The 27,851-nt window shown below is 44.8% G+C and overlaps 1 protein-coding gene across 7 annotated transcripts in view; it reads left to right on the forward strand.

The window, feature by feature from the left end:
- The window catches only part of pigl (phosphatidylinositol glycan anchor biosynthesis, class L), a 182,635-nt gene that overhangs the window by 68,721 nt on the left and 86,063 nt on the right, over positions 1-27,851 (forward strand). For all 7 annotated transcript variants that reach the window (XM_073053066.1, XM_073053067.1, XM_073053068.1 and 4 more), the window contains exon 4: positions 23,367-23,434. In XM_073053066.1, coding sequence (XP_072909167.1) covers positions 23,367-23,434 — 68 coding nt within the window. The remainder of the gene's footprint in view (positions 1-23,366; positions 23,435-27,851) is intronic.

A 27,851-nucleotide genomic window follows, 5' to 3' on the forward strand; every position in this document is an offset into this window, starting at 1 on the left:
CTATCCCTACTACCTTTTTTGAACAAGGGGACAACATTGGCCTCCCTCCAATCCTCCAGTACCATTCCCATGGACAACGAGGACATAAAGATCCTAGCCAGAGGTTCAGCAATCTCTTCCCTTGCCTCGTGGAGCAGCCTGGGGAATATTCCGTCATGCCCCGGGGACTTATCCATCCTAATGTATTTTAACAACTCCAACACCTCCTCTCCCTTAATATCAACATGCTCTAGAACATCAACCTCACTCATATTGTCCTCACCGTCATCAAGTTCCCTCTCAGTGGTGAATACCGAAGAGAAGTATTCATTGAGGACCTCGCTCTCTTCCACAGCCTCCAGGCACATCTTCCCACTTTTATCTCTAATCGGTCCTACCTTCACTCCTGTCATCCTTTTGTTCTTCACATAATTGAAGAATGCCTTGGGGTTTTCCTTTACCCTACTCGCCAAGGCCTTCTCATGCCCCCTTCTTGCTCTTCTCAGCCCCTTCTTAAGCTCCTTTCTTGCTACCCTATATTCCTCAATAGACCCATCTGATCCTTGCTTCCTAAACCTCATGTATGATGCCTTCTTCCACCTGACTAGATTTTCCACTTTACTTGTCACCCATGGTTCCTTCACCCTACCATTCTTTATCTTCCTCTCCGGGACAAATTTATCCCTAACATCCTGCAAGAGATCCTTAAACATCGACCACATGTCCATAGTACATTTCCCTGCAAAAACATCATTCCAATTCACACCCGCAAGCTCTAGCCTTATAGCCTCATAATTTGCCCTTCCCCAATTAAAAATTTTCCTGTCCTCTCTGATTCTATCCTTTTCCATGATAATGCTAAAGGTCAGGGAGCGGTGATCACTGTCCCCCAGATGCTCACCCTTGACAGATCTGTGACCTGACCTGGTTCATTACCTAATACTAGATCTAGTTTGGCATTCCCCCCTAGTCGGCCTGTCAACATACTGTGACAGGAATCCATCTTGGACACACTTAACAAACTCTGCCCCATCGAACCCCTTGGAACTAATCAAGTGCCAATCAATATTAGAGAAGTTAAAGTCACCCATGATAACAACCCTGTTATTTTTGCACCTTTCCAAAATCTGCCTCCCAATCTGCTCCTCGGTATCTCTGCTGCTACCAGGGGGCCTATAGAATACCCCCAGTAGAGTAACTGCTCCCTTCCTGTTCCTGACTTCCACCCATACTGACTGAAAAGAGGATCCTGCTACATTACCCACCTTTTCTGCAGCTGTAATAGTATCCCTGACCAGTAATGCCACCCCTCCTCCCCTTTTCCCCGCCTCTCTATCCCTTTTAAAGCACTGAAATCCAGGAATATTGAGAATCCATTCCTGCCCTGGTGCCAGCCAAGTCTCAGTAATGGCCACTACATCATAATTCCATGTATGTATCCAAACTCTCAGCTCATCACCTTTGTTCCTGATGCTTCTTGCATTGAAGTACACACACTTTAGTCCTTCTCCCTTACTACCTTTATACCCTTTATTCTGCTGCTCTTTCCTCAAAGCCTCTCTATATGTTCGATCTGGCTTTACTCCATGCACTTCTTTCACTGCCCTATCGCTCCGGGTCCCATCCCCCTTGCAAATTAGTTTAAACCCTCCCGAACCATGCTAGCAAACCTACCAGCAAGGATATTGCTCCCCCTGGAGTTCAGGTGCAACCCATCCAATCTGTACAGATCCCACCTTCCCCAGAAGAGACCCCAATGGTCCAAAAATCTAAAACCCTGCCCTTTGCACCAACTCCTCAGCCATGCATTCAACTGCCATCTATAACTATAACTATAGTGTATTCATTCAGATTCAAAGATGAATCCCTGAATATTGTCCAGTCTACTGATTCAAAGCAGTCCTGACGGCTCTCTTCCACTTCTTATGACTATACCCTTTTGGTCCTACCATTGGTGCTTCGGTCTTTAGTCTCTGCCTATATGCTGGGAGTAGAACTACAGCCAGGTGATCCGTCTTTCCAAATTGTGTGCGTGAGATAGCATGGTAAGTGTTCTTGATGGTGTCAAGTGTGTTGGCTCCTCTGGTTCCACAGATGATATGTTGGAGGTAGTTGTTTAGAGCCTTCTTCAAGGTCCTGGTAGATATCCCCTGCTATGATAGGGAAGACATCAGGGTGCTCAGATTTGTGTCTGCTGATTACGGTGCTTAACTCCTCCAGTGGCTGTCTGACATTGGCTTGAGGAGGAATGTACACTGCTTCCAGGATGATGGTGGAAAACTCCTTCAGCAGAAAAAGTGGGCATTTGACCACTCCATGTTCCAGGTTGGATGAGCAGGACTGACACAGAACTGCCAAGTCTGCACCACAATGACTTAATCATAAAGCACACTTCACCTCCTCTACCTTTAAAAGACTGAGCTGTCCTGCGTTTGTAGAGAACGGTGAAGCCATCAAACTGTAGTGCTGTGTCTGAAATGGTGTATGTGAGCCATGTTTCAGTGAAGCAAAGTACACAGTAGTCCCTGATGCCCTCTGGTACTACAATCTTGCTCTGAGGTCTTCAGTTTTATTTTTATTCAGACTATACATTCACTAGCAGGATAATAGGGAGTGGGTGTGGTGGGAAGATCTAAGGTCTCTATGTTTCAATCGTACCTGTAGACTGGCGTGGCATCCCCACTTTTGTTTTCTGAAAGCGAAACTGTACTCGCAACTCGAATCTGCAGACTGGGATCTATGAAATCTGAGTATCAATAGGGTTTTTAAACGTCTTAAACAATATCGCTTACTGAAGTACCTGTGGCTGTGAATGTGGATTTCAGCTGAAGGAGTGCTTATCATTGGTCATTACAGAGCCTTGGATAGCTCAGGGGTAGGAATGGTTGCTTAGAGTGCCAGGCTTTAGATGTTTCAGAAAGAACAGGGAGGGAGGCAAAAGAGGTGGGGGCGTGGCACTGTTGACCAGGGATAGTGTCACGGCTGCAGAAAAGGAGGAAGTCATGGAGTGATTGTCTACGGAGTCTCTGTGGGTGGAAGTTGGGAACAGGATGGGGTCAATAACTCTACTGGATGTTTTTTATAGATCACCCAATGGTAACAGGGACATCGAGGAGCAGATAGGGAGACAGATTCTGGAAAGATGTAATAATAACAGGGTTGTTGTGGTGGGAAATTTTAATTCCCCAGATATCAATTGGCATTTCCCTAGAGCAAGGGGTTTAGATGGGGTAGATGTTCTCAGGGAAGCGTAAAGAAGAAATGTGGCAAATGTTCAGGGGATATTTGTGTAGAGTTCTGCATAGGTACATTCCAATGAGACAGGGAAAGAATCGTAGCGTACAGAAACTGTGGTGTACAAAGGCTGTTGTAAATCTAGTCAAGAAGAAAAGAAGAGCTTACGAAGGGTTCAAAAAACTAGGTAACGATTGAGATCTAGAAGATTATAAGCCGAGCAGGAAGGAGTTTAGGAATGAAATTAGGAGAGCTAGAAGGGGCCATGAGAAGGCCTTGGCGGACAGGATTAAGGAAAACTCCAAGGCATTCTACAAGTATGTGAAGAGTAAGAGGATAAGACGTGAGAGAATAGGACCAATCAAGTGTGACAGTGGAAAAGTGTGTATGGAACCGGAGGAGATAGCAGAGGTACAGTACTTAATAAATACTTTGCTTCAGATTTACCTTTGGAAAAGGATCTTGGTGATTGTAGGGATGACTTACAGTGGACTGAAAAGCTTGAGCATGTAGATATTAAGGAAGAGGATGTGTTGGAGCTGTTAGAAAGCATCATTTGGATGTCACCAGGACCGGACAAGATGTACCCCAAGCTACTGTGGGAGGCGAGGGAGGAGATTGCTGAGCCTCTGGATGGGAGAGGTTCCGGAGGATTGAGGGTTGCGGATGTTGTTCCCTCATTCAAGAAAGGGAGCAGAGATAGCCCAGGAAATTATAGACCAGTGAATGTTACTTAAGTGGTTGGTAAGTTGATGGAGAAGATCCTGAGAGGCAGGATTTATGAACATTTGGAGAGGCATAATATGGTTAGGAATAGTCAGCATGGCTTTGTCAAAGGCAGGTCATGCCTTACAAGTCTGATTGAATTTATTGAGGATGTGACTAAACACATTGATGAAGGTAGAGTCAGTAGATGTAGTGTATAAGGATTTCAGCAAGGCATTTGACAAGGTCATATTCTACATGGAGGTTGGTGACCGGTGGTATGCCTCAGGGATCTGTTCTGGGACCCCTACTCTTCATGATTTTTATAAATATATAACCATATAACAATTACAGCATGAAAACAGGCCATCTCAGCCCTTCTAGTCCGTGTCGACACTTACACTCACCTAGTCCCACTGGCCCGCACTCAGCCTATAACCCTGCATTCCTTTCCTGTCCAGATACCTATCCAATTTTACTTTAAATGACCTGGATAAGGAAGTGGAGGGATGGGTTAGTAAATTTGCTAATGACACAAAGGATGGGGATGTTGTGGATAGTGTGGAGGCCTGTCAGAGGTTACAATAGAACATTGATAGGATGCAAAACTGGGCTGAGAAGTGGCAGATGGTGTTGAACCCAGATAAGTGTGAGCTGCACACACAAAATGCTGGTGAAACACAGCAGGCCAGGCAGCATCTATAAGGAGAAGAACTGTCGATGTTTCGGGCCCAGATCCTTTGTCAGGACTAACTGAAAGGAAAGATAGTAAGAGATTTGAAAGTAGGAGGGGGAGGGAAAAATGCAAAATGATAGGAGAAGACCGGAGGGGGTGGGGTGAAGCTGAGAGCCGGAAAGGTGATTGGCAAAGGGGATACAGAGCTGGAGAAGGGAAAGGATCATGGGACGGGAGGCCTAGGGAGAAAGAAAGGGGGAGGGGAGCACCAGAGAAAGATAGAGAACGGGCAGAGTGATGGGCAGAAAGAGAGAGAAAAAAGGAGGAGGAGGGGAGAGAAAAACTAAAAATATCAGGGATGGGGTAAGAAGGGGAGGAGGGGCATTAACGGAAGTTAGAGAAGTCAACGTTCATGCTATCAGGTTGGAGGCTACCCAGCCGGTATATAAGGTGTTGTTCCTCCAACCTGAGTGGGGCTTCATCTTGACAGTAGAGGAGGCCATGGATAGACATATCAGAATGGGAATGGGACGTGGAATTAAAATGTGTGGCAACTGGGAGATCCTGCTTTCTCTGGCGGACAGAGCGTAGGTATTCAGCGAAATGGTCTCCCAGTCTGCGTTGGGTCTTACCAATATATAAAAGGCCACACCGGGAGCACCGGATGCAGTATACCACATCAGCCGACTCACAGGTGAAGTGTCGTCTCACCTGGAAGGACTGTCTGGGGCCCTGAATGGTGGTGAGGGAGGAAGTGTAAGGGCAGGTGTAGCACTTGTTCTGCTTACAAGGATAAATGCCAGGAGGGAGATTGGTGGGAAGGGATGGGGGGACGAATGGACAAGAGAGTCGCGTAGGGAGCGATCCCTGCGAAAAGCAGAAAGAGGGGGAGGGAAAGATGTGCTTGGTAGTGGGATCCTATTGGAGGTGGCGGAAGTTACGGAGAATTATATGTTGGACCCGGAGGCTGGTGGGGTGGTAGGTGAGGACAAGGGGAACCCTATCCCGAGTGGGGTGGTGGGCGGATGGGGTGAGGGCAGATGTGCGGGAAATGGGAGAGATGCGTTTGAGAGCAGAGTTGATGGTGGAAGAAGGGAAGCCCCTTTGTTTAAAAAACGAAAACATCTCCTTCGTCCTGGAATGAAAAGCCTCATCCTGAGAGCAGATTTGGCAGAGGCGGAGGAATTGTGAGAAGGGGATGGCATTTTTGCAAGAGACAGGGTGGGAAGAGGAATAGTCCAGGTAGCTGTGAGAGTCTGTAGGCTTCTAGTAGATATCAGTAGATAAGCCGTCTCCAGAGATGGAGACAGAAAGATCAAGAAAGGGGAGGGAGGTGTCAGAAATAGACCAGATAAATTTGAGGGCAGGGTGAAAATTGGAGGGAAAGTTAATGAAGTCAACGAGCTCAGCATGCGTGCAGGGGGCAGCTCCAATGCAGTCGTCGATGTAGCGAAGGAAAAGAGGGGTTGGATACCCGTATAGGCTGTTCCACAAAGCCAACAAAAAGGCAGGCATAACTGGGACCCATGTGGGTGCCTGTGGCTACTCCTTTGGTTTGGAGGAAGTGGGAGGAGCCAAAGGAGAAATTATTGAGAGTAAGAACTAATTCCACTAGATGGAGGAGAGTGGTGGTAGAGGGGAATTGGTTAGGTCTGGAATCCAAAAAGAAGCGGAGAGCTTTGAGACCTTCCTGGTGAGGGATGGAGGTATATAGGGACTGGACGTCTATGATGAAAATAAGGTGGTGGGGGCCAGGGAACTTAAAATCATTGAAAAAATTCAAAGCGTGAGAAGTGTCACGAACATAGGTGGGAAGGGATTGAACAAGGGGGTATAAAGCAGTGTCAAGGTATGCAGAAATGAGTTCGGTGGGGCAGGAGCAAGCTGAGACAATGGGTCTACCTGGACAGGCAGGTTTGTGGATCTTGGGTTGGAGGTAGAAACGGGAAGTGCGGGGTGTGGGAACTATGAGGTTGGTGGCAGTGGATGGGAGATCCCCAGAGCTGATCAGGTTGGTGATGGTATAGGAGATAGTGGCCTGGTGCTCCTTAGTGGGGTCATGATCAAGGGGTAAATAAGAGGAGCTATCAAAGAGTTGTCGCTGTGCCTCGGCCGGGTAGAGGTCAGTACGCCAGACTACAACAGCGGGTTTTATAGTGAGGTTGGGATTGGTGCGGAGGGTGCGGAGAGCAGAGCGTTTGGAAGGAGCGAGGTTGGAATTGGAGCACGGTGTGGTGAAGTCGAGACGGTTGATGTTCCATTGGCAATTAGCAATAAAGAGGACCAGAGCAGGGTGTCCATGAAGAGGAGTAGTTTTGAAGACGGGAGAAGGGGTCATCGGTGGGGGTGGGAGAGTCCTTGTCAAAGAAGTAAGCTCGGAGACGGAGTGTGAACTGGTTCATTTTGTTAGGTTAAATATGATGGCAGAATATCATATTAATGGTAAGGCACTTGGCAGTGTGGAGGATCAGCGGGAGTCCACAGAACACTCAAAGTTGTTGTGCAGGCTGACTCTGTGGTTAAGATGGCATATGATGCATTGGCCTTCATCAATCATGGGATTGAGTTTAGGAGCCGAGAGGTAATGTTGCAGCTATATAGGACCCTGGTCAGACCCCACGGAGTACTTTACTCAGTTCTGGTCGCCTCACTACAGGAAGGATGTGGAAACCATAGAAAGGGTACAGAGGAGATTTACAAGGATGTTGCCTGGATTGGGGAGCATGCCTAATGAGAATAGGTTGAGTGAACTCGGCCTTTTCTCCTTGGAGTGACGGAGGACGAGAGGTGACCTAATAGAGGTGTATAAGATGATGAAAGGCATTGATCGTGTGGATAGCCAGAGGATTTTCCCCAGGACTGAAATGGCTGGTATGAGAGGGCACAGTTGTAAGGTGCTGGGGAATAGGTACAGAGGAGATGTTCGGGGTAAGTTTTTTATGCAGAGAGCAGTGTGTGTGTGGAATGGACTGCCGGCAACAGTGGTGGAGGCAGATAAGATAGGGTCCTTTAAGAGACTCCTTGATAGGTACATGGAGCTTAGAAAAATAGTGGGCTATGTGTAATCCTAGGTAATTTCTAAAGTAAAGATATGTTCAGTACAGCTTTGTGGGCTGAAAGGCCTGTATTGTGCTGTAGGTTTTCTTTTTTTCTTATCAGGAATATTTGATAATTCTTCTCAGAGCTGCACACAAAGACTTAACACTTAGAGACTGTTAACATGCCTCTTTAATGCCTCTATCATATCTGCTTCCTCTACCACTCCAGGCACCCACCACTCTCTGTGTAAAAGAAAAACTTACTGCATAGGTTTCTTTTCAAGTTACCATACCCTGCCCCCCACTTTATGTATACCCTCTGGTATTAGATGTTTCAACCATGGGTAAAAGGTACTGACTGTCTACTGTATCTAGGCCTCTCATAATCTTATAAATTTCTATGAAGATTGCAATTCAAATTTATTTGGCATGTGTACATCAAACATACACTGAAATGTGTCGTTTGCATTAACAAGTAATACACTCAAGGATGTGCTGGGGGCAGCCCGCAAGTGTTGTCACACATTCTGGCACCAAAATAGCATGCCTACAATACTCAGCATAACAGCACAGAATATAACAAGCAACCAACAACAACAGCAAAAAGAAATCCTGTTCTTCCCTCCCACATAGTTCAGACCTCCAGCAGACACAAGCTTGGGTCTGCAGACACCTCTCTAAAGAAAGAACAGAGATTCGCAGACTGACTCACAAACTCAGGCTTGTAGACACTGGACTTCCATCTGCCCAGCAGACTTGCAAAGATTTGTAAATTCATCTCCAGCATCCAGCAGATATGGACTCGGGCTTGCAGACTCACAAACTCAGGCCTGCAGACACTGGGCTCCGACCTCCCCAGTGGACTCACACACTCAGCTCCAGCCAGTAGGCGTCGACTTCCAGACTTCCGATTCATCCTTGAGCCTTGATCATTGGCATCAATCCCAGGACATGCTGATACTGAACATCAGGCTCCAAACTCTGGACTCGCTGATGGTGGAAACCCCAAACATTCTGTCTTGAACTAAGGTCTTACCGATTTGTGAACCCAGGATGTCTCCATGCAGGCTGTGCTGCTCTAAAGAAAACAAGCCAAGTTTGTTCAACTTTTCTTTGTAGCACATCTTCTAATCCAGCCATCATTCTGACAAACCTCTTAAGCACCCTCTCCAAAGCCTCCTCATGCTTCCTATAATTGGGCAACCAGAACTGAATACAACACACCAGATGTAGCCTAATGAGGGATTTGCAAAGCTGCAACATAACTTCCAAAATCTTGAACTCAACACCTCAACTAGTAAATGCAAGCACGCCATATTCCTCCTTTATCACCTGTCAAGTTGTGCAGCTACTTTCAGGGAGCTATGGAATTGGTCCTCAAATCCTCTGTACATCAACACTTTTAAGTATCTTGCCATTAACAGTGCACTGTCCCTTTATACTTGATCTTTAAAAATGCAACACCACACATTTTGTTGGATTGAACTCCCATCTGCCATTTCTCAAACTATATCTGCAAATTATCTATATCCTTTGGCAATTTTTTGCACTATCCACAACACCACCAATATTGGCTCAATTGGTCCTGGCATATTTCATGATCCATACCTGTGGAAACAGATTTCTGGGGTCAGTAATAATCATACCTGAATACTAGAGAAGGGTGTCAAAATTGTTGTGATCTGTCGAGTATGGTAGTGTAGTGGGTAGTGCTTGTCACTTTCACTTTCAGTTTCCATTGCTGGCTAGCAGTCTTGCGAAAAGGAGAGCTGAATGTGTAATCTCTTCCTGCCAGTACATAGGTTCTCCAACAGCAAGCCTCATGTAGTGCCTCCTCACTGGCGACACATGGAAACTGAACCCCTTTCAGATTCAGGCTGAACCACAGAGGACTGGGAGGATGTTTGGCCCCTGCAAATGTAGCACGCAGGCCTCCCAGGGTGTGTACACGCCCTGGTGTTTGTGAGCCAGATCCTCAGCTATGAATATATTGGCCCATTGTCTTGTGGGCAACTTTGGGACAGACACAGGCTATGGGAGTAAATCCAGACAGCAAGTCCAGAGTGGAGCCCCTAAGGCGGCTAGATGTCGTTGAACATCCTTTCGGCAGCTCCTGCAGTCAAGCTGGTGCCAAACGTATTGCTTCATATGCTTTCATTTGGACTACAATGGTGAGGCTAAGAGGGCACCTCAGGATCTCCATACCTTCCAGCTAGGCCTGTGAAGATGACGATCATCACCCATGTACTTCGAGACAGATGGGTGCCAACCAACCACTGGAGAAGGACATTAATTTGATTTGCTGAAGGAGGTTGGGCTGGAGCTTACAGAAGTCTTACCATAAATGTACAATTGTGCCTGTATACATGCATGACCTGAGAAATGGGGAATGTAAGACTCTTACAAATAATGAGGTGTATGGATGTGCTTGTTGATGACCGGCTCATCTGTCTAGCACAGTTGTGCAAAATGATTTAGGAATCAAGAGAAGTTTGCAACATTTGATAAAAACATAGTGAAATACAGACACAGGCCCTTCTGCTCCCTGAGCCATGACGGCCATAAACCAGTCCCTTGGCTAATAAAGGCAAGCATGCCTTATGCCTTCTTAACCACACTATCAACCTGTGTAGCCAATATGAACATGGCCACAAGGTCCCTCTGCTCACTTAGGGTAGGTTGTTTTATTTGGAGGCATCCATTGAACTGAAGGGACGCCAGGTTTTTTTTAAAGAGTCTGAGTCATGGGGGCTCAGTTGCAATTACAGTTGCAAGGGAAAGGGAACCAAAGTGCCAGAACAGATAGTGGAAAGGTTGTGGAGAAGGATGTTGTTAAGACTTCAGACAAAGTCAGGAATCAAAAGGTTGAGCATCATGCGACTAAATAAATCACAACAAATCAAATCAAGTTTGATTATTCAAACCATACATAGATACAGCTGAATGTGGCAGCATTCCTCTGGGGCTAAGGTGCAAAACATTAAAAATAGCCAGCAAACATTTACAAATAATAAGTAAAGTAATTGAAAATAGCAAGCAATGAAGCATATTCACTCAAAAAAAGAACTATGTATAGCCCAAGACCCTGCATGCAATCAAACCTGTCATTCCACCACTTGAACACAGGAGGGCAACACCAACTGGAGCGGCCAGGACCCAGCTAAGCTTGGACACTGTGCTGTAAATCAGACCATAAGATATAAGACATAGGAGCAGAATTAGGCCATTTGGTCTACCAAATCTGTTCTGCCATTCAATCATGGCTGATCCTTTCTTCCCCTCCTCAGCCCCGCTCCCTGGCCTTCTCCCCATAACCCTTGATATCATGTCCAATCAAACACCTATCCAGCTCTGCCTTAAATACACCCAATGACCTGGCCTCCACAGCTGCCTGTGGTAACAAATTCCACAAATTTACCACCCTCTGGCTAAAGAAATTAATCCGCATCTCTGCTTTAAATGGACACCCCTATATCCTGAGGCTGTGCCTTCTTGTCCTAGACTTCTCCACCTGGGAAACATCCTTTCAACGTTAAACAGGTTTCAATGAGATCCCCTACCTCATCCTTCTAAATGTCACTGAGTACAGACCCAGAGCTATCAAATGTTCCTTGTATCATAACCCTTTCATTCCCAGAATCATCCTTGTGAACCTCCTCTGAACCCTCTCCAATGCTAGCACACTTTTTCTTAGATGAGGAGCCCAAAACTATTCACAATACTCAAGATGAGGCCTCACCAGTGCTTTATAAAGCCTCAGCATCACATCCCTGCTCTTGTATTCTAGCCTCTTGAAATGAATGCTAACATTCCATTTGCTTTCCTCACCGCTGACTCTACCTGCAAGTTAACTTTTAGGGTGTTCTGTACAAGGACTCTCAAGTCCCTTGGCATCTCAGATTTTTGGATTTTCTCCCTGTTTAGAAAATAGTCTGCACATTTATTTCTACTATCAAAGTGCATGACCATAAATTTTCCAACCAATGGGATGGGCTCCACCTGAATCATGATGGGATCTGGATCCTAGTGAATCGCATAATTTGGGCTGTGGATAGGGCTTTAAACTAAATAGTAGGGGGTTGGGTTCACCAGATTGGAGAAGTATGGATAAAGTAAAAAAGAAAAGTGTGGATAAAGATAAAGAAAAATCAAAAGATAAAAAAGAGAAAAGTAAGAGTGGAGTGAAGGAAAGTCAAGTGCAAAAGAGTAAAAGATTACGAGATTTTAAAAGCACAATGAGTGTAAGGGCAGTTTATGTGAATGCCCATAGTATTCAGAACAAGGTCAGTGAACTGTGGCACATATCAGTACAGAGAGGTATGATTTAGTGGCCATTACAGAGATGTAGTTGCAGGTGGAGAGGATTGGGAATTAAATATCCAAGGATATCAGGTAATTATGGAAGGATAGGCAGGAAAGTAAGTGAGGTGGGGTAGCGCTCTTAATTAAAAATGAGATCAGCGTGATAGTGAGAGACAATATAAGATCTAAGGAGCAGAATGTTGAATCCATCTGGGTAGAGATTAGGAATAGTAAAGGGAAAAAATCACTGATGGGAGTTGTCTATTGGCCACCGAATAATAATATTACAGTGGCACAGGCAATAAACAGAGAAATATCTGAGTCATGTAAGAATGGAAAAGCAGTTATCATGGGGGAATTTAACCTGAACATAGATTGGGTGAATCAAGTTGGTTGAGGAGGTCTTGAGGAGGACTTCATAGAATGTATCCGATATAGCTTTCTTGAATAACATGTTACTGAACCTACAAGGGAACGTGCTATCTTAGTTTTGGTCCTGTGCAATGATACAGGATCTTGTGATCTTGTAATTTGGAATCCTCTTGGAAAGAGTGAGCACAGTATGATTCTCATACAAATGGAGGGTGCAATAGTTTGATCCAAAACCACTGTATTATGCCTAAACAATGGAGACTACAATGGGATGAGGGAGGATTTGGCTACTGTAAACAGGGAACACAGGCTATATGGTCGGATGGTTGAGGAACAATGGAAGACTTTCAATGAGATTTTTTGCAGAGCTCAAGAATAGTATATTCCAGTTAAAAGCAAGGACAGTAAGGGTGGGGAGGGTAAGGCAAAAGAACATATGCCAATCCTCATAGAGGGATCAGAAGTGGAGAGAGTGAGCAGTTTCAAGTTCCTGGGTGTCAAGATCTCTGAGGATCTAACCTGATCCCAAAATAATAAACCTGATTCTGTGATAATAAACCTGATTCTGATTCTGATATTGATGCAGTTATAAAGAAGGCAAGACTGTGACTGTACTTCATTAGGAGAAGAGATTTGGTATGTCAACAAATACACTCAAAAACTTCACCACAGGGTACTGAATGATATGGCAGAAGTTATAGTAGAGGCTTTGGTGATAATTTACCAAAATTCTCTGGACCCTGGGCAGGTCCCTGCAGATTAGAAGACTAGCAATGTCATGCCACTGTTCAAAAAAGGATGTAGGCAAAAGGCAGGTAACTATAGGCTAGTTAAACATCTGTAGCTGGGAAAAATGCTTGAAGCTATCATTAAAGAAGAAATAGCAAAACATCTGGAATGAAATGGATCCATCAGGCAGACACAGAATGGATTCAGCAAAGGCAGGTCCTATTTGACAAACTTACTGGAGTCCTTTGAGGATATAACAAGCGCAATGGATAGAGGGGAAACAGACGGACGTTATTTACTTGGATCTCTAGAACGCGTTCGATAAGGTGCTGCTTAAAAGGCTTACCCATAAGATACGGATGCATAGAGTTGGGGGTGTTGTATTAGCATGGATAGAGGATTAGTTAACCAATAGAAAGCAGAGAGTTGGGATACATGGGTCTTTCTCTGGTTGGCAATCAATGATGAGCGGTGTGCCACAGAGGTCGGTGCTGAGCCTGCAACTATTCACAATATACATTAATGGTCTGGAAGAGGGGATGGAGTGTAGTTTATCTAAGTTTGCTGATGATACTAAATTAAGTAGAAAAGCAAATTGTGCAGACGATATGGAGAGACTGCAAAGAGATATAGATAGGTTAAGTGAGTGGGCAAGGTTCTGGTAGACTGAGTACAATGTTGGTAAATGCTAGGTCATCCACTTTGGAAGGAAAAATGAAAGAGCAGATTATTACTTAAATGGTAAAAAGTTGCAGCATGCTGCTGTGCACGGGGTCGTGGGAGTGCTTGTGCATGAACCACAAAAGTGTGATTTTCAGGTACAGCAGGCTATCAAGAAGGCAAAAGGAATAACACACACAAAATGCTGGTGGAACACAGCAGGCCAGGCAGCATCTATAAGGAGAAGCAGTGTCGACATTTCGGGCTGAGACCCTTCGTCAGGACTAACTGAAAGGAAAGATACTAAGAGATTTGAAAGTAGTGGGGGGAGGGGGAAATGTGAAATGATAGGAGAAGACCGGAGGGGGTGGGATGAAGCTAAGAGCTGGAAAGGTGATTGGCGTAAGTGGCAAAAGGAATGTTGGCCTTCATCGCTAGAGGGATTAAATTTAAGAGCAGGGAGGTTATGTTGCAACTGTGCAGGGTACTGGTGAGGCCGCACCTGGAGTACTGAGTGCAGCTTTGGTCTCCTTACTTGAGGAAGGATTGTTACGTACCCCGTAACTGGGTCACTTACCAGCAAAGATAGAGAGGTCCGTTGAAGTCTGATGGTACTATTTTTAACAGTATTTATTGATAGAAATACACAAAAATAATATCAATGCAAACACACAGATAATATACGTCGTCAATACTAAATCTAAAAGCGCGGGTATAATAATAATCAATAAGAAATAGCTCTATCGTTGTCTAGGGGATAATGTATTGTCCGATGGAAATATAAAAGTCACTTTAGTTCAGTCAAGCTGTAGGCTGCAGCCTTTGGTTGGAGAGAAAGACGGGTTAAAACTTGCCCATTCCTTTTATGATGTCAATCCTTCGAGAGTCGTTGGGAGTTGATTTCCCCGTTGTTAGCTAAAAACCGTTCTTCCGTGGTAAAGGACACCGATTCCGGGGCAAATGGAAACGGACACACGTGGCCTTCCACTGGTTTTTGCTATTACGGGATTGCTAGCGTTTCTTCTGGTGCGTCTGAGGGGCTGTTCCCACAGACCCTCTTTTTATCCTGACTCACAGGGTCTCAGGTGTCAATCAGGTTGGGATGATGCAATCCCTCCACCAACCTCCTCTTTGGTTCATTGCCTGGGGCTTCGATTGTATCGTACAGGATGCAATACACAAGTCCGTCTCCAAGAGACAATAGCCGGTATCAATGGGTCCGCCTTTTGGAGGCCAGGACACATTCCAACCCTTTTGTGGATTCTGCATGTCTTTCTCTCATTTCCTGTGTCCCCTGAACTGACTTAATAGTGATCAATGAGGAGAGATCGTCTGGGACTGTATTCACTGGAATTCAGAAGAATGATATATATATAAATTATGAAAGAGATAGATGAGATAGAGGTGTTACGCCCGTGGCCCCCTCCTTTTTGAGAATCGCAGGATCACTATTGATTCAAGTCAGGAGACCCAGGAAATGAGAGAAAGACATGCAGAATCCACAAAGAGTTTGGAATGTGTCCTGGCCTCCGAGAGGCGGAACCATTGATAACGGCTATTGTCTCTTGGAGACGGAATTGTGTATTGAATCCTGTACGATGCATCGAAGCCCCCAGGCAATGAACTGAGGGGGGGTTGGTGGAGGGATTGCATCATCCCAACCTGATTGACACCTGAGCCCCTGTGAGTCAGGATAAAAGAGGGTCTGTGGGAACAGCCCCTTCAGACGCACCAGAAGAAACGCTAGTGATCCCGTAATAGCAAAAACCAGTGGAAGGCCACGTGTGTCCGTTTCCATTTGCCCCGGAATCGGTGGGCCTTTACCACGGAAGAACGGTCTTTAGCTAACAACGGGGAAATCAACTCCCAACGACTCTCGAAGGATTGACATCATAAAAGGAATGGGCAAGTTTTAACCCGTCTCTCTCTCCAACCAAAAAGCTGCAGCTTGAATGAACTAAAGTGACTTTTATATTTCCATCGGACAATACATTATCCCCTAGACAATGATAGAGCTATTTCTTATTGATTATTATTATACCCACGCTTTTAGATTTAGTATTGACGACGTATATTATCTGTATGTTTGCATTGCTATTATTTTTGTGTATTTCTATCAATAAATACTGTTAAAAATAGTACCATCAGACTTCAACGGACCTCTCTATCTTTGCTGGTAAGTGACCCAGTTATGGGGTATGTAACAGAGGCAGGAAAGTTGTTTCTACTGGTAGGTGAGACTCAAACTAGGGGACATAACCTCAAGATTCAGGGGAGCAGTTTTAGGACAGAGATGAGGAGGAACTGCTTTTCCCAGAGAGTGGTGAATCTGTGAAGTTCTCTGCCCAATGAAGAAGTGGAGGCTACCACAGTAAATATAGTTAAGACAAAGTTGGGTAGTTTTTTGCATAGTAGGGAAATTGTGTTATCGGGAAAAGGCAGGTTGGTGGAGATGAGTCCATATCAGCCTTGATCTTATTGAATGGCGGAGCAGGCTCGATGTGCCTGGTGGCCTTCTCCTGCTCCTATTTCTTATGTTCTTATAAACCATTAATATACAGCATAAAATAAGTGGTCCCAACATATACCTCTTTGGAACACCACTAGTCACTGGCAGCCAACCAGAAAAGGATCCTTTTATTCCCGCTCACTGCCTCCTACCAATCAGCCAATGCGCTAACCATGCCAGTAACTTTCCTGTTATACCATGGGCTCTTATCTTGGTACCTTGCCAAGGGGTTTCTGAAAGTCCAAATATACAACACCCTCTCCATCACTTTATCTATCCTATTTGTAATCTCCTCAAAGAATTGCAATAGGTTCATCAGGTATGATTTTCCCTTGAGGAAACCATGCTGACTTGTCCTTTCTTGTCCTGTGTCACCAAGTACTCCATAACCTCATCCCAAACAATGGACTCCAACATCTTCCCAACCACTGAGGTCTATAATTTCCTTTCTGCTGCCTTCCTCCTTTCTTAAAGAGTGGAGTGATTTGTAGTTTTCCAGTCCTTTGGCAGCATGCCAGAGTCCAATAATTTTTTTTGAAACATCATGCCTCCATAATCTCTACCCTAGGGTGCAGTTCATCTGGTCTGGGTGACATATATACCCTTAGGTCTTTCAACTTTTTGAGCACCTTCTCCCTTGTAATAGTAGCTGCACTCATTTCAATTCTCTCACACCCTTCAACATCTAGCATACTGCTCATGCCTTCCACAATGAAGACTGATGCAAAATACTCATTTAGTTCACCTGCCATCTCTTTGTCCACGGTTATTATTTCTCCAGCCTCGTTTTCTAGTGGTCCTATATCCACTCTCATCTCACTTTCATTATTTACATATTTGTAATAGCTTTTACTATTCATTTTTGCCAGAAACTCACACCATTGCTGCTCTACTGTCATCCCTTCCAGCATGTCCTTCCAATTTACTTTGGCCAACTCCTCATTCATACCACTGTTATTTCCTTTATTCCACTGAGATACTGCTACATCAGACTTTATTTTCTCCCTTTCAAATATCATGTTGATCTCAATCACATTGTGGTCACTGGCTCCTAAGAGTTCTTTTACCTTAAGCTCCCTAATTACCTCCGGTTCATTACATAACACCCAACCCAGTATAGCTGATCCCTAGAAGGCTCAACAACAAACTGCTCTAAAAAGCCATCTTGTGTGCATTCAACAAACTTACTCTCTTGAGATCCATTACTGAGGAGAAAAATCCAAAAATCTGAGATGCAAAAGGGACTTGGGAGTCCTTGTGCAGAACACCCTGAAGGCTAACTGCAGATAGGGTCAGTGGTGAGGAAGGCAAATGCAATGTTAGCATTCATTTCAAGAGGTCTAGAATACAAGAGCAGGGATACGATGCTGAGGCTTTATAAGGCACTGGTGAGGTCTCACCTTCAGTATTGTGAACAGTTCTAGGCTCCTCATCAAAGAAAATATGTGCTGGAATTGGAGAGAGTTCAGAGGAGGTTCACAAGGATGATTCTGGGAATAAAGGGGTTATCATACGAGAAACGTTTGATGGGTCTGGTTCTGTACACGCTCGAATTTTTAAGGATGAAGGGGTCTCATAGAAACATTTCAAATGTTGAAAGGCATAGACAGAATAGATGTGGAAAGGATGTTTCCCGTGGTGGGTGGGGGGGAGCAATCTAGGACAAGATGGCATAGCCTCTGGATAGAGGGGCATCCATTTAAAGCAGAGATATGGAAAATTTCTTTAGCCAGAGGATGGTGACTATTAATTACTACAGGCAGCTGTGGAGGCCAGGTCGTTGGGTGTATTTAAGGCAGAGCTTAACATGTTCTTGATTGGACTTGGCATCAAAGGTTACTGGGAGAAGGCCAGGGAGTGGGGCTGAGGAGGGGAAGAAAGGATGAGTCATGATTGAATGGTGGAACAGACTCGATAGACCAAATGGTCTAATTCTGCTCCTATATCTTCTGAGAATATATATTGAATAGATTCCTGCATCACTTCCCAGAACCTCATCCACCCTGGATCTTCCCATAACATGCATTGTGTTGATTCTTGTATCCCTTCCGGAACCTCATCCACACTGTATCACCTCATAATATACATTGTATTCCTGTACCTCTTCCCAGAATCTCCTCCATCCTGCTCTGACCGCAATATACATTGTATTGTTTCATGTATCCCTTCCAGGAACCTCCTTCACCCTGTATCTCACCACAGTATAGTTTGTATTGATTCCTGTATCCCTTCCTGGAACCTAATCCACACTGTATCTGACTACAAACATTGTATTCTCAGTTTAGGAAATTTTATGGTTTCTATGGTTTTTCCTTTCCTAGCCCTATCTTACATACTCACCTTTTTTTACCTTCTACGTATGATTCAACATTCCATGATTGGTATAGGAAGGGCACTAGACATTTTGAAGATCTTTTTATTGATAATCGCTTCGCATCTTTTCAACAGCTCTCTGCTAAGTTCAATCTGCTTAATGCTCATTTTTTTAGATATCTCCAAATTAGACACTTTATTAATCCTTTAATTCCTAACTTCCCTGAAATGCCTGAGAAAAATGTTATGGATTTATTTATTTCTATTAATCCACTGGGTAAAGGTTTAATATCATTTATTCATGATAAATTAGCATTCTTACGACGTGCCCCTGCGGATAAAATTAGAATGGCTTGGGAGCATGATTTAAATATCTCCTTATCTGATGAGACTTGGGACTCGATTCTCAAATCGGTTAATTCAACCTCTCTTTGTGCTCGCCATTGCCTTTTACAGTTTAAGATTGTTCATAAAGCCCATATGTCTAAATCTAAACTATCTCGATTTTACCCTAATATTAGTCCTCTTTGTGATAAATGCAAAAGGGGCGAGGCCTCCCTTATTCATATGTACTGGTCCTGTCCTAGCTTGGAGAAATTTTGGAAAGATGTCTTAATAACTTTATCTTATATTCTGAATCACCACCTAGAACCTAACCCTTTAATTGCTTTGTTTGGTTTTTTGGGTGAGACAGATTTACGTTTGAGTTCGACTAAGTGTCGATTATTATCTTTTGTTTCTCTCCTGGCTAGACATTTAATCCTCCTTAGATGGAGAGATGTTGCCCCGCCCACGCATGCTCAATGGCTTAGTGATATTATGTCCTGCTTAGACCTTGAAAAAATTCATTATTCAGTTCTTAATTCAGATATAAAGTTCCATAAGGTCTGGGGACCTTTTATTGAGTACTTTCATAACCTTCCTCTTAACTAAGGTTTTTTTTTCAGTCCCTTGCTTTCAGCTCCTTTTTTTTTGGTAGTAGGCATTATTATCTTCTGTTTTTAAGTGTATTTACAGTTTTGGGGGTTTGAATGTCCTGATTTATATTCTCTATATTGTGTTGTGGTTGGTCTGGAGTTCTTTTTTGTTGCGGGGCTTGGGGAGGATACTAATTTTACATGTCTTCAATTTGGGTGCTTTCTCAATTATCTTTTTTTGTATTATATTATTATTGTATGTTTATTTTTGCACTGCATTAATGTTCTTCATTTTGATTTGGGTTTTTTAAAAAATCTGTAGCGATGTAGAAAATGCATTAAAAAACTAATTAAAAAAACCCCAAAAACAAACAAACATTGTATTGATTCCTATGTTCCTTCCTGGAACCTCATCTACCATATATTTCACCACAATATACCATAAGACCATGAAATGTAGAAGTAACACTGAAACATAGAAAACCTACAGCACAATACAGGCTCTTTGGCCCCCAATACTGTGCCAAACATGTACTTACTTTGGAAATTACCTAGGGTTACCCATAGCCCTCTGTTTTTCTAAGCTCCATGTACCTATCCGTGAGTCTCTTAAAAGACCCTATTGGGTCTGCCTCCACCACTGTCGCCAACAGCTCATTCAATGCACTCACCACTCTCTGCATAAAAAATTTACCCCTGACATCTCCTCTGTACCTACTTCAAACCACCTTAAAACTGAGCCCTCTTGTGTTAGCCATTTCAGCCCTGGGAAAAAGCCTCTGACTATCCACATGATCAACGCCTCAGATTAGGGAAGAGTACAATTTGGCATTTGCCCCATTGAGTCTGCTCTGCCATTTCATCATGGCTGATCCATTTTTCCTCTCTGCCCCAATTTCTTGCCTTCTCCCCATACCCCTTCATGCCCTGACCAATCAAGAATCAAGGCATTAAATATACCTAATGACTTGGCCTCACAGTTGCCAGTGGAAACAAAATCCATAGATGCTCCACTCTCTTGCTGAAGAAATTGCTCCTCACCTCCATTCTAAAAGGACACCCTCAGATTTTAGACTCCCCCACCACAGGAAATATCCTCTCCACATCTACTCTTTCAAGGCATTTCAACATTTGAAAGGGTTCAATGAGGTCACCCCTCATTCTTCTGAATTCCAGTGAAGACAGGCCCAGAGTGATCGAACGCTCTTCATATGACAAGCCTTTCAATTCTGGAATCGTTTTCGGTAACCTCATTTAAACCCTCTCCAATAATCAGCACATCCTTTAAGGGGCCTGAAATCTGTCTTTGTATTGAAAGGACAGGCAGGAACGCGTAGGCAGTGGTGTGGCTCTGTTGGTAAGAGATGGAATTACATCTTCAGAAAGAGGCGACACGGGGTCAGAGAATGTCAAATCTTTGTGGGCGAAGTTAAGAAATTGCAAGGGTAAAGAAACCATTATGGGAATCATGTATAGGCCTCCAAATAGTAGCCAAGATGGTGGGGGGAGGCTTGAGATAGCAAAGGGAGCTGCAAAAGGCATATAATAGGGGTAATGTTACCATTGTAATGGGGGCCTTCAGTATGCAAGGGGATTGGGAAAATAGGTTGGTGTTGGATCGCAAGAGAGGGAATTTGTTGAATGTCTTCGGCTTTTTAGAGCAGCGTGTGCTTGAGCCTACTCGGGGAAAGACTGTCTTAGATTGGGAGTGATTATAATATGATTGAATTTGAGAGGGAGAAGCATAAGTCACTTGTATCTGTATTACAATGGAATAAAGGGAATTACAGAGGCAGGAGATAAGAGCTTGCTCAGGTGGATTGGAGGAGGATACTGGCGGGGATGATGGCAGAGCAGAGGTGGCGGAATTTTCTGGGGATAGTTCACAAGGCGCAGGATAGATATGTTCCACAGAGGAAGAACTTCTCAAATGGCAATGATAGGCAACCGTGGCTGACAAGGGAAGATGAGAAAGAACCATTAGAAGGGAAAAGATAAAATTTGAAAACAAATTGAGAAGCAATATCAAAGTGGATAGTAAAAAGGTTTTTAAAGTATGTAAAAAAATAAAAGCGATATGAGACCTCTAGAAAATGGGGCCGGAGAAGTAATAACAGGGGACAAGGAGATGGCAGATGAACTAAATGAGTATTTTGCATCCGTCTTTACTGTGGAAAACACTAGCAGTGTGCCAGATCTTGTAATAGTAACTGCACTAACTTCTCTTCCTTCACACACTACAAGGTGCTCAAAAAGCTGAAAGACCTAAGGGTACATAAGTCACCAGGACCAGATGAACTGCACCTTAGATTTCTGAAAGAGGTAGCGGTAGAGATTGTGGAGGCGTTAGCAATGATCTTTCAAAAATCATTGGACTCTGGCATGGTCCCAGAGGACTGGAAGATTGCAAATGTCACTTCACTCTTAAGAAGGGAGGAAGACAAAAGAAAGGAAATTATAGGCCAGCTTAACCTCAGTGGTTGGGAAAGTGTTGGAGTCTGTTATTAAGGATGAGGTTTCAGGGTACTTGGAGACTAATAATAAAATTAGTCAAAGTCAGCATGGTTTCTGAAGGGAAGTCTTGCCTGACAAATCTGTTGGAATCTTTGAGGAAGTAACAAGCAGGGTGGACACAGGAAAGGCAGCAGATTTCATTTACTTGTATTTTCAGAACGCATTTGATAAGGTGCCACACATGAGGCTGCTTAACAAGATAAGATCCTGTGGTGTTATAGGAAAGGAACTGGAATGGATAGCGGAATGGCTGACAGGCAGGAGGCAGTGAGTGGGAATAAAAGGGGCCCTTTCAGGTTGGCTGCCGGTGGGTAGTGGTGTTCCTCAGGGGTCAGTATTGGGATGGCTACTTTTCACATTGTTTGTCAATGATTTAGATAATGGAATGGATGGCTTTGGTGAGCCCTCACTTGAGTATTGTGAACTGTTTTGGGCTCCTCATCTATGTAAGAGTGTGCTGGCATTAGAGAGTATTCAGAGGAGGTTCACAAGGATGATTCCGGGAATGAAAGGGTTATCACACAAGGAAAGTTTGATGGTTCTGGATCTGTACTCGCTGGCATTTAGAAGGATGAGGTGGGGGATCTCATTGAAACCTTTCAAATGTTGATAGGCCTAGACAGAGTAGATGCGGAAAAGATGTTTCCCATGGCAGGGGAGTCTAGGACAAGAGGACACAGCTTCAAGATAGAGGGGTGTCCATTTAAAACAGAAATGTGGAGAAATTTCTTTAGCCAGAAAGTGGTGAATTTGTGGAATTTGTTACTACAAGCAGCTGTGGAGGCCAAGTCATTGGGTGTATGTAAGGCAGAGCTTGATATGTTCTTGATTGGACATGGCATCAAAGGTTAGGGGAAGAAGGCCAAGAGTGGGACTGAGGAGGGAAAAAAGGATCAATCATGATTGAGTGGTGGAACAGAATTGAAGGGCAAATGGCCTAATTTTATTCATATGCTTTATGGTCTTATGATCTAAGTTTAAGGGGAACATGGAGGGAAACATTTTCACTCAGAGAGACGTGAAACAGTGGAATGAGCTGCCAGTACAACTGGTACATGTGAGCCCAATTTCAACATTTAAGTGAGGTTTAGATAGGTACATGGACAGTAAGATTATGGAGGTCTATGGTCCAGGTGCAGGTCATTGGGTGTAGGCAGTTTAAATGTTTGCAGGATGGACTAGGTAGACCAAAAGGCCTGTTTCTGTTCTGTACTTCTCTATGACTCTACAATATATGTAGTATTGATTCCCACATCCCTTCATGGAACTTCATCCACCCTTTATCTCACTACAATATACATTGTCCCTTTCCTCTGCACCCCCAATTCACTTCCACACAGACATTTTAAGGGTTTATCTGTATCAAGCAATGATATGGTGACAGGTGATGAAGAGTCTTTGCCTTCAATCTCTTGCAGGTGATGACGTTTGATAAAGATGGAGTGAGTGGACATGCTAACCACACTTCTGTTTACTATGCTGTCAGGTAACTTCTCTATCATTTATCCTCGTATGAACCGAAAATTTGTGACCCAAGAAAGGCCTTTCTCCCCTTTCTTGTGGCAAAAATATTTAGTTCATAAATGTCCATGAGTAAGCTTAACTGAGTTCTGAAGAGAGAATTAATAATACTGACAGTTGTATAAACTAGAAACAGAAAAGAGAAATTCCAAAACAATCAACAGAAAAGGGCATCAGTCCAGAAAGAAAACATAATAAAGTTGTGCAGCCTGTCATTTCTCAAGAATAAAGTGCAGCTTTGCCCGTGCGCATGCGCCAGCCATGCATGCTGCCTGTTACAGCCGCTACAACTGCTTTTCTTACTTTTCTAACTTACGTTATTTGTTCTATTTTTTTTCTTTCACGGTAACATGTCGAAGCTGCACCCTCTCTAACATGCTGGTGGAGAGAGTTTTATTCTGGTTTTTAGCACTGGAAATATTTACATTCGGACATTTCTCATTTGCGGAGCAGCGGCTTGGTCGCATAGTATATTCCGGGGACCAGCTGATCACGCTTAAGCCGGCTGGTTTAGCGGACAGAGCGGCGGATACCCCTGCTGAAATCTGGAGAAAAACACACAGAGGATGCAGAGGGGGATCAAAAAGGTGAGGGAGGAGGACCGGGTCGAGACAACAGAGACTTATGGAGAAGAGGAGTTATAAGCCGTGTCTCCCCTCTCTCATTATGGGCAATGTGAGATCGCTGGGTAATAAAATGGATGAGTTGGCAGTGCTAGCCAGGAGTCAGAGGACTTTTCGGGAGAGCAGTGTTATCTGTTTTACTGAAACGTGGCTGCACGAGGACATACCTGACCAAAATGTTTCCATAGAGGGCTTCCAGACCGTTCGGGCCGATCGGAATTGCACTGAGAGCGATAAGCGTAAAGGAGGACTGCTTGCTGTTCTGGTTAACAACAGATGGTGCAATCCTGGTCATATTACGATCAAGGAACGTGTTTGTAGCCTGGATATTGAACTTTTTGCTGTTGGACTCCGGCCATATTATTTGCCAAGGGAAATCTCACATGCAATTGTGGTTGTTGTGTACATCCCTCCCTCTGCCAACCCGACGTCGGCGTTTAACATAATTCACACCGTCATAGCCGGACTACAAACCCAGCACCCAAGTGCTCTCATTACCATCTCGGGTGGCTTCAACCATGTTACCATGGCTAGAACACTGCCCAACTTCACGCAGTCTGTGAGCTGTACAACCAGAGGGGAGAGGACCCTGGACTTGATGTATGCTAACGTTAAGGATGCTTACAGCTCCTCTCCCCTCCCCCCACTGGGAAGGTCAGATCACAACCTGGTGCATCTCAAACCCTGCTACGTGCCTCTGGTGAAGAGTAAACCTGCAACCTCGGGGTCAGTGAGGAAATGGTCGGGGGAGTCTTATGAGGCACTGCAGGATTGTTTTGAGGCGACAGACTGGCAGGCGCTCTGTGAGCCACATGGAGAGGACATTGATGGGCTCACAGAGTGCAACCTGTTCTTAAATAGATTTGACACTGTGGCCCCTGCCCATCCCCCACATGATTCATCTGTTGTCGGCCCCCAACCAACACATACTCCACTCTCCCCTCCACCCCTCCTCACAGCCCCCCACCCTGCTCTTGTGACTACACCCCTCCCTCACCTGAAACCACCACTGTGGGCTTCACAGCTGAAAAGACAGCTGAAACGTCTCCACCCAAGCAAGGCTGCAGGCCCGGATGGTGTCAGCCCCAGGGTGCTCAAAGCCTGTGCCCCCCAGCTATGTGGAGTACTTCACCATGTCTTCAACCTGAGCCTGAGTCTCTAGAGGGTTCCTGTGCTGTGGAAGACGTCCTGCCCCCATCCTGTACCGAAGACGCCGCGCCCCAGTGGCTCCAATGACTACAGACTGGTGGCATTGACCTCCCACATCATGAAGACCCTGGAGAGACTTGTTCTAGAGCAGCTCTGGCCTATGGTTAGGCCACACTTAGACCCCCTGCAGTTCACCTATCAGCCCTAAACAGGAGTTGAGGATGCCATCGTCTACCTGCTGAACCGTGTCTATGCCCACCTGGACAAGTCAGCGAGCACTGTGAGGGTCATGTTTTTTGACTTCTCCAGTGTGTTCAACACCATCCGCCCTGCTCTGCTGGGTGAGAAGCTGACAGTGATGCAGGTGGATGCTTCCCTGGTGTCATGGATTATTGATTACCTGACTGGCAGACCACAGTACATGTGCTTGCAACAGTGTGTGTCAGACAGAGTGGTCAGCAGCACTGGGGCTCCACAGGGGACTGTCCTGTCTCCCTTTCTCTTTACCATCTTCACCTCGGACTTCAATTACAACACAGAGTCTTGCCATTTTCAGAAGTTTTCTGATGACTCTGCCATAGTTGGATGCATCAGCAAGGGAGATGAGGCTGAGTACAAGGCTACGGTGGGAAACTTTGTCACGTGGTGCGAGCAGAATCATCTGCAGTTTAATATGAAAAAGACTAAGGAGCTGGTGATGGACCTGATGAGGGCTAAGGCACTGCTGACCCCTGTTTCCATCCAAGGGGTCAGTGTGGACATAGTGGAGGATTACAAATACCTGGGGATACGAATGGACAATAAACTGGACTGGTCAAAGAACACTGAGGCTGGCTACAAGAAGGGTCAGAGCCGTCTCTATTTCCTGAGGAGACTGAGGTCCTTTAACATCTGCCAGACGATGCTGAGAATGTTCTACGAGACTGTGGTGGCCTATCATGTTTGCTGTTGTGTCCTGGGGCAGCAGGCTGAGGGTAGCAGACACCAACAGAATCAACAAACATATTCATAAGGCCAGTTAAGTTGTGGGTGTGGAACTGGACTCTCTGACGGTGGTATCTGAAAGGAGGATGCTGTCCAAGTTGCATGCCATCTTGGACATTGACTCCTATCCACTCCATAATGTACTGGTTAGGCACAGGAGTACATTCAGCCAGAGACTCATTCCACCGAGATGTAACACTGAGCGTCATAGGAAGTCATTCCTACCTGTGGCCATCAAAGACACGTATGTTCGAATGCTGTTCATAGACTTCAGTTCAGCATTCAACGCAATCATTCCTCAGAAACTGATTGGAAAGCTGAGCCTACTGGGCCTGAACACCTCCCTCTGCAACTGGATACTAGACTTCCTGACTGGGAGACCTCAGTCAGTCCAGATCGGAAGCAGCATCTCCAACACCATCACACTGAGCACGGGGGCTCCCCCAGGGCTGTGTGCTCAGTCCACTGCTGTTCACTCTGCTGACCCACGACTGTGCTGCAACACACAGCTTGAACCACATCATCAAGTTCGCTGGTGACACGACCATGGTGGGTCTCATCAGCAAGAACGATGAATCAGCATACAGAGAGGAGGTGCAGCGGCTAACAGACTGGTGCAGAGCCAACAACCCATCTCTGAATGTGAACAAAACAAAAGAGATGGTTGCTGACTTCAGGAGGGCACGGAGCGACCACTCTCCGCTGAACATCAACGGCTCCTCGGTAGAGATTGTTAAGAGCTCCACATTCTTGGTGTTCACCTGGCGGAGAATCTCACCTGGTCCCTCAACACCAGCTCCATAGCAAAGAAAGCCCAGCAGCGTCTCTACTTTCTGCGAAGGCTGAGGAAAGTCCATCTCTCACCCCCCCCCCCCCCCATCCTCACCACATTCTACAGGGGTTGTATTGAGAGCATTCTGAGCAGCTGCATCACTGCCTGGTTCGGAAATTGCACCATCTCGGATCGCAAGACCCTGCAGCGGATAGTGAGGTCAGCTAAGATGATCATCGGGGTCTCTCTTCCTGCCATTACAGACATTTACACCATACACTATATCCGCAAAGCAAACAGCATTATGAAGGACCCCACACACCCCTCATACAAACTCTTCTCCCTCCTGCCATCTGGGAAAAGGCACCGAAGCATTTGGGCACTCACGACCAGACTATGTAACAGTTTCTTCCCCCAAGCTATCAGACTCCTCAATAGCCAGAGTCGGAACTGACACCGACTTACTGCCCTCTACTGTGCCTATTGTCTTGTTTATTATTTATTGTAATGCCGGCATTGTTTTGTACACTTTATGCAGTCCTGGGTAGGTCTGTAGTGTGGTGTTTTTGTGTTGTTTTACGTAGTTCAGTGTAGTTTTTGTACTGTTTCATGTAGCACCATGGTCCTGAAAAACATCTATTTTTACTGTGTATTGTACCAGCAGTTATGGTTGAAATGACAATAAAAAGTGACGACTTGAAAGTGGCAACACAAAGTAGACAGGGTATAAAGAATACTTGCTTCATCTGTCAGGGTATTGAATATAAAAGTTGACAAATAATGTTGCAGCTGTATAAAATTTTGGTTAGACCGCATTAGGAGTATTGATGAATAGTCTCAGCTAAAAATGACAA

This window comes from Hemitrygon akajei, chromosome 8, assembly GCF_048418815.1.
Source record: "Hemitrygon akajei chromosome 8, sHemAka1.3, whole genome shotgun sequence".
Taxonomy (NCBI): domain Eukaryota; kingdom Metazoa; phylum Chordata; class Chondrichthyes; order Myliobatiformes; family Dasyatidae; genus Hemitrygon; species Hemitrygon akajei.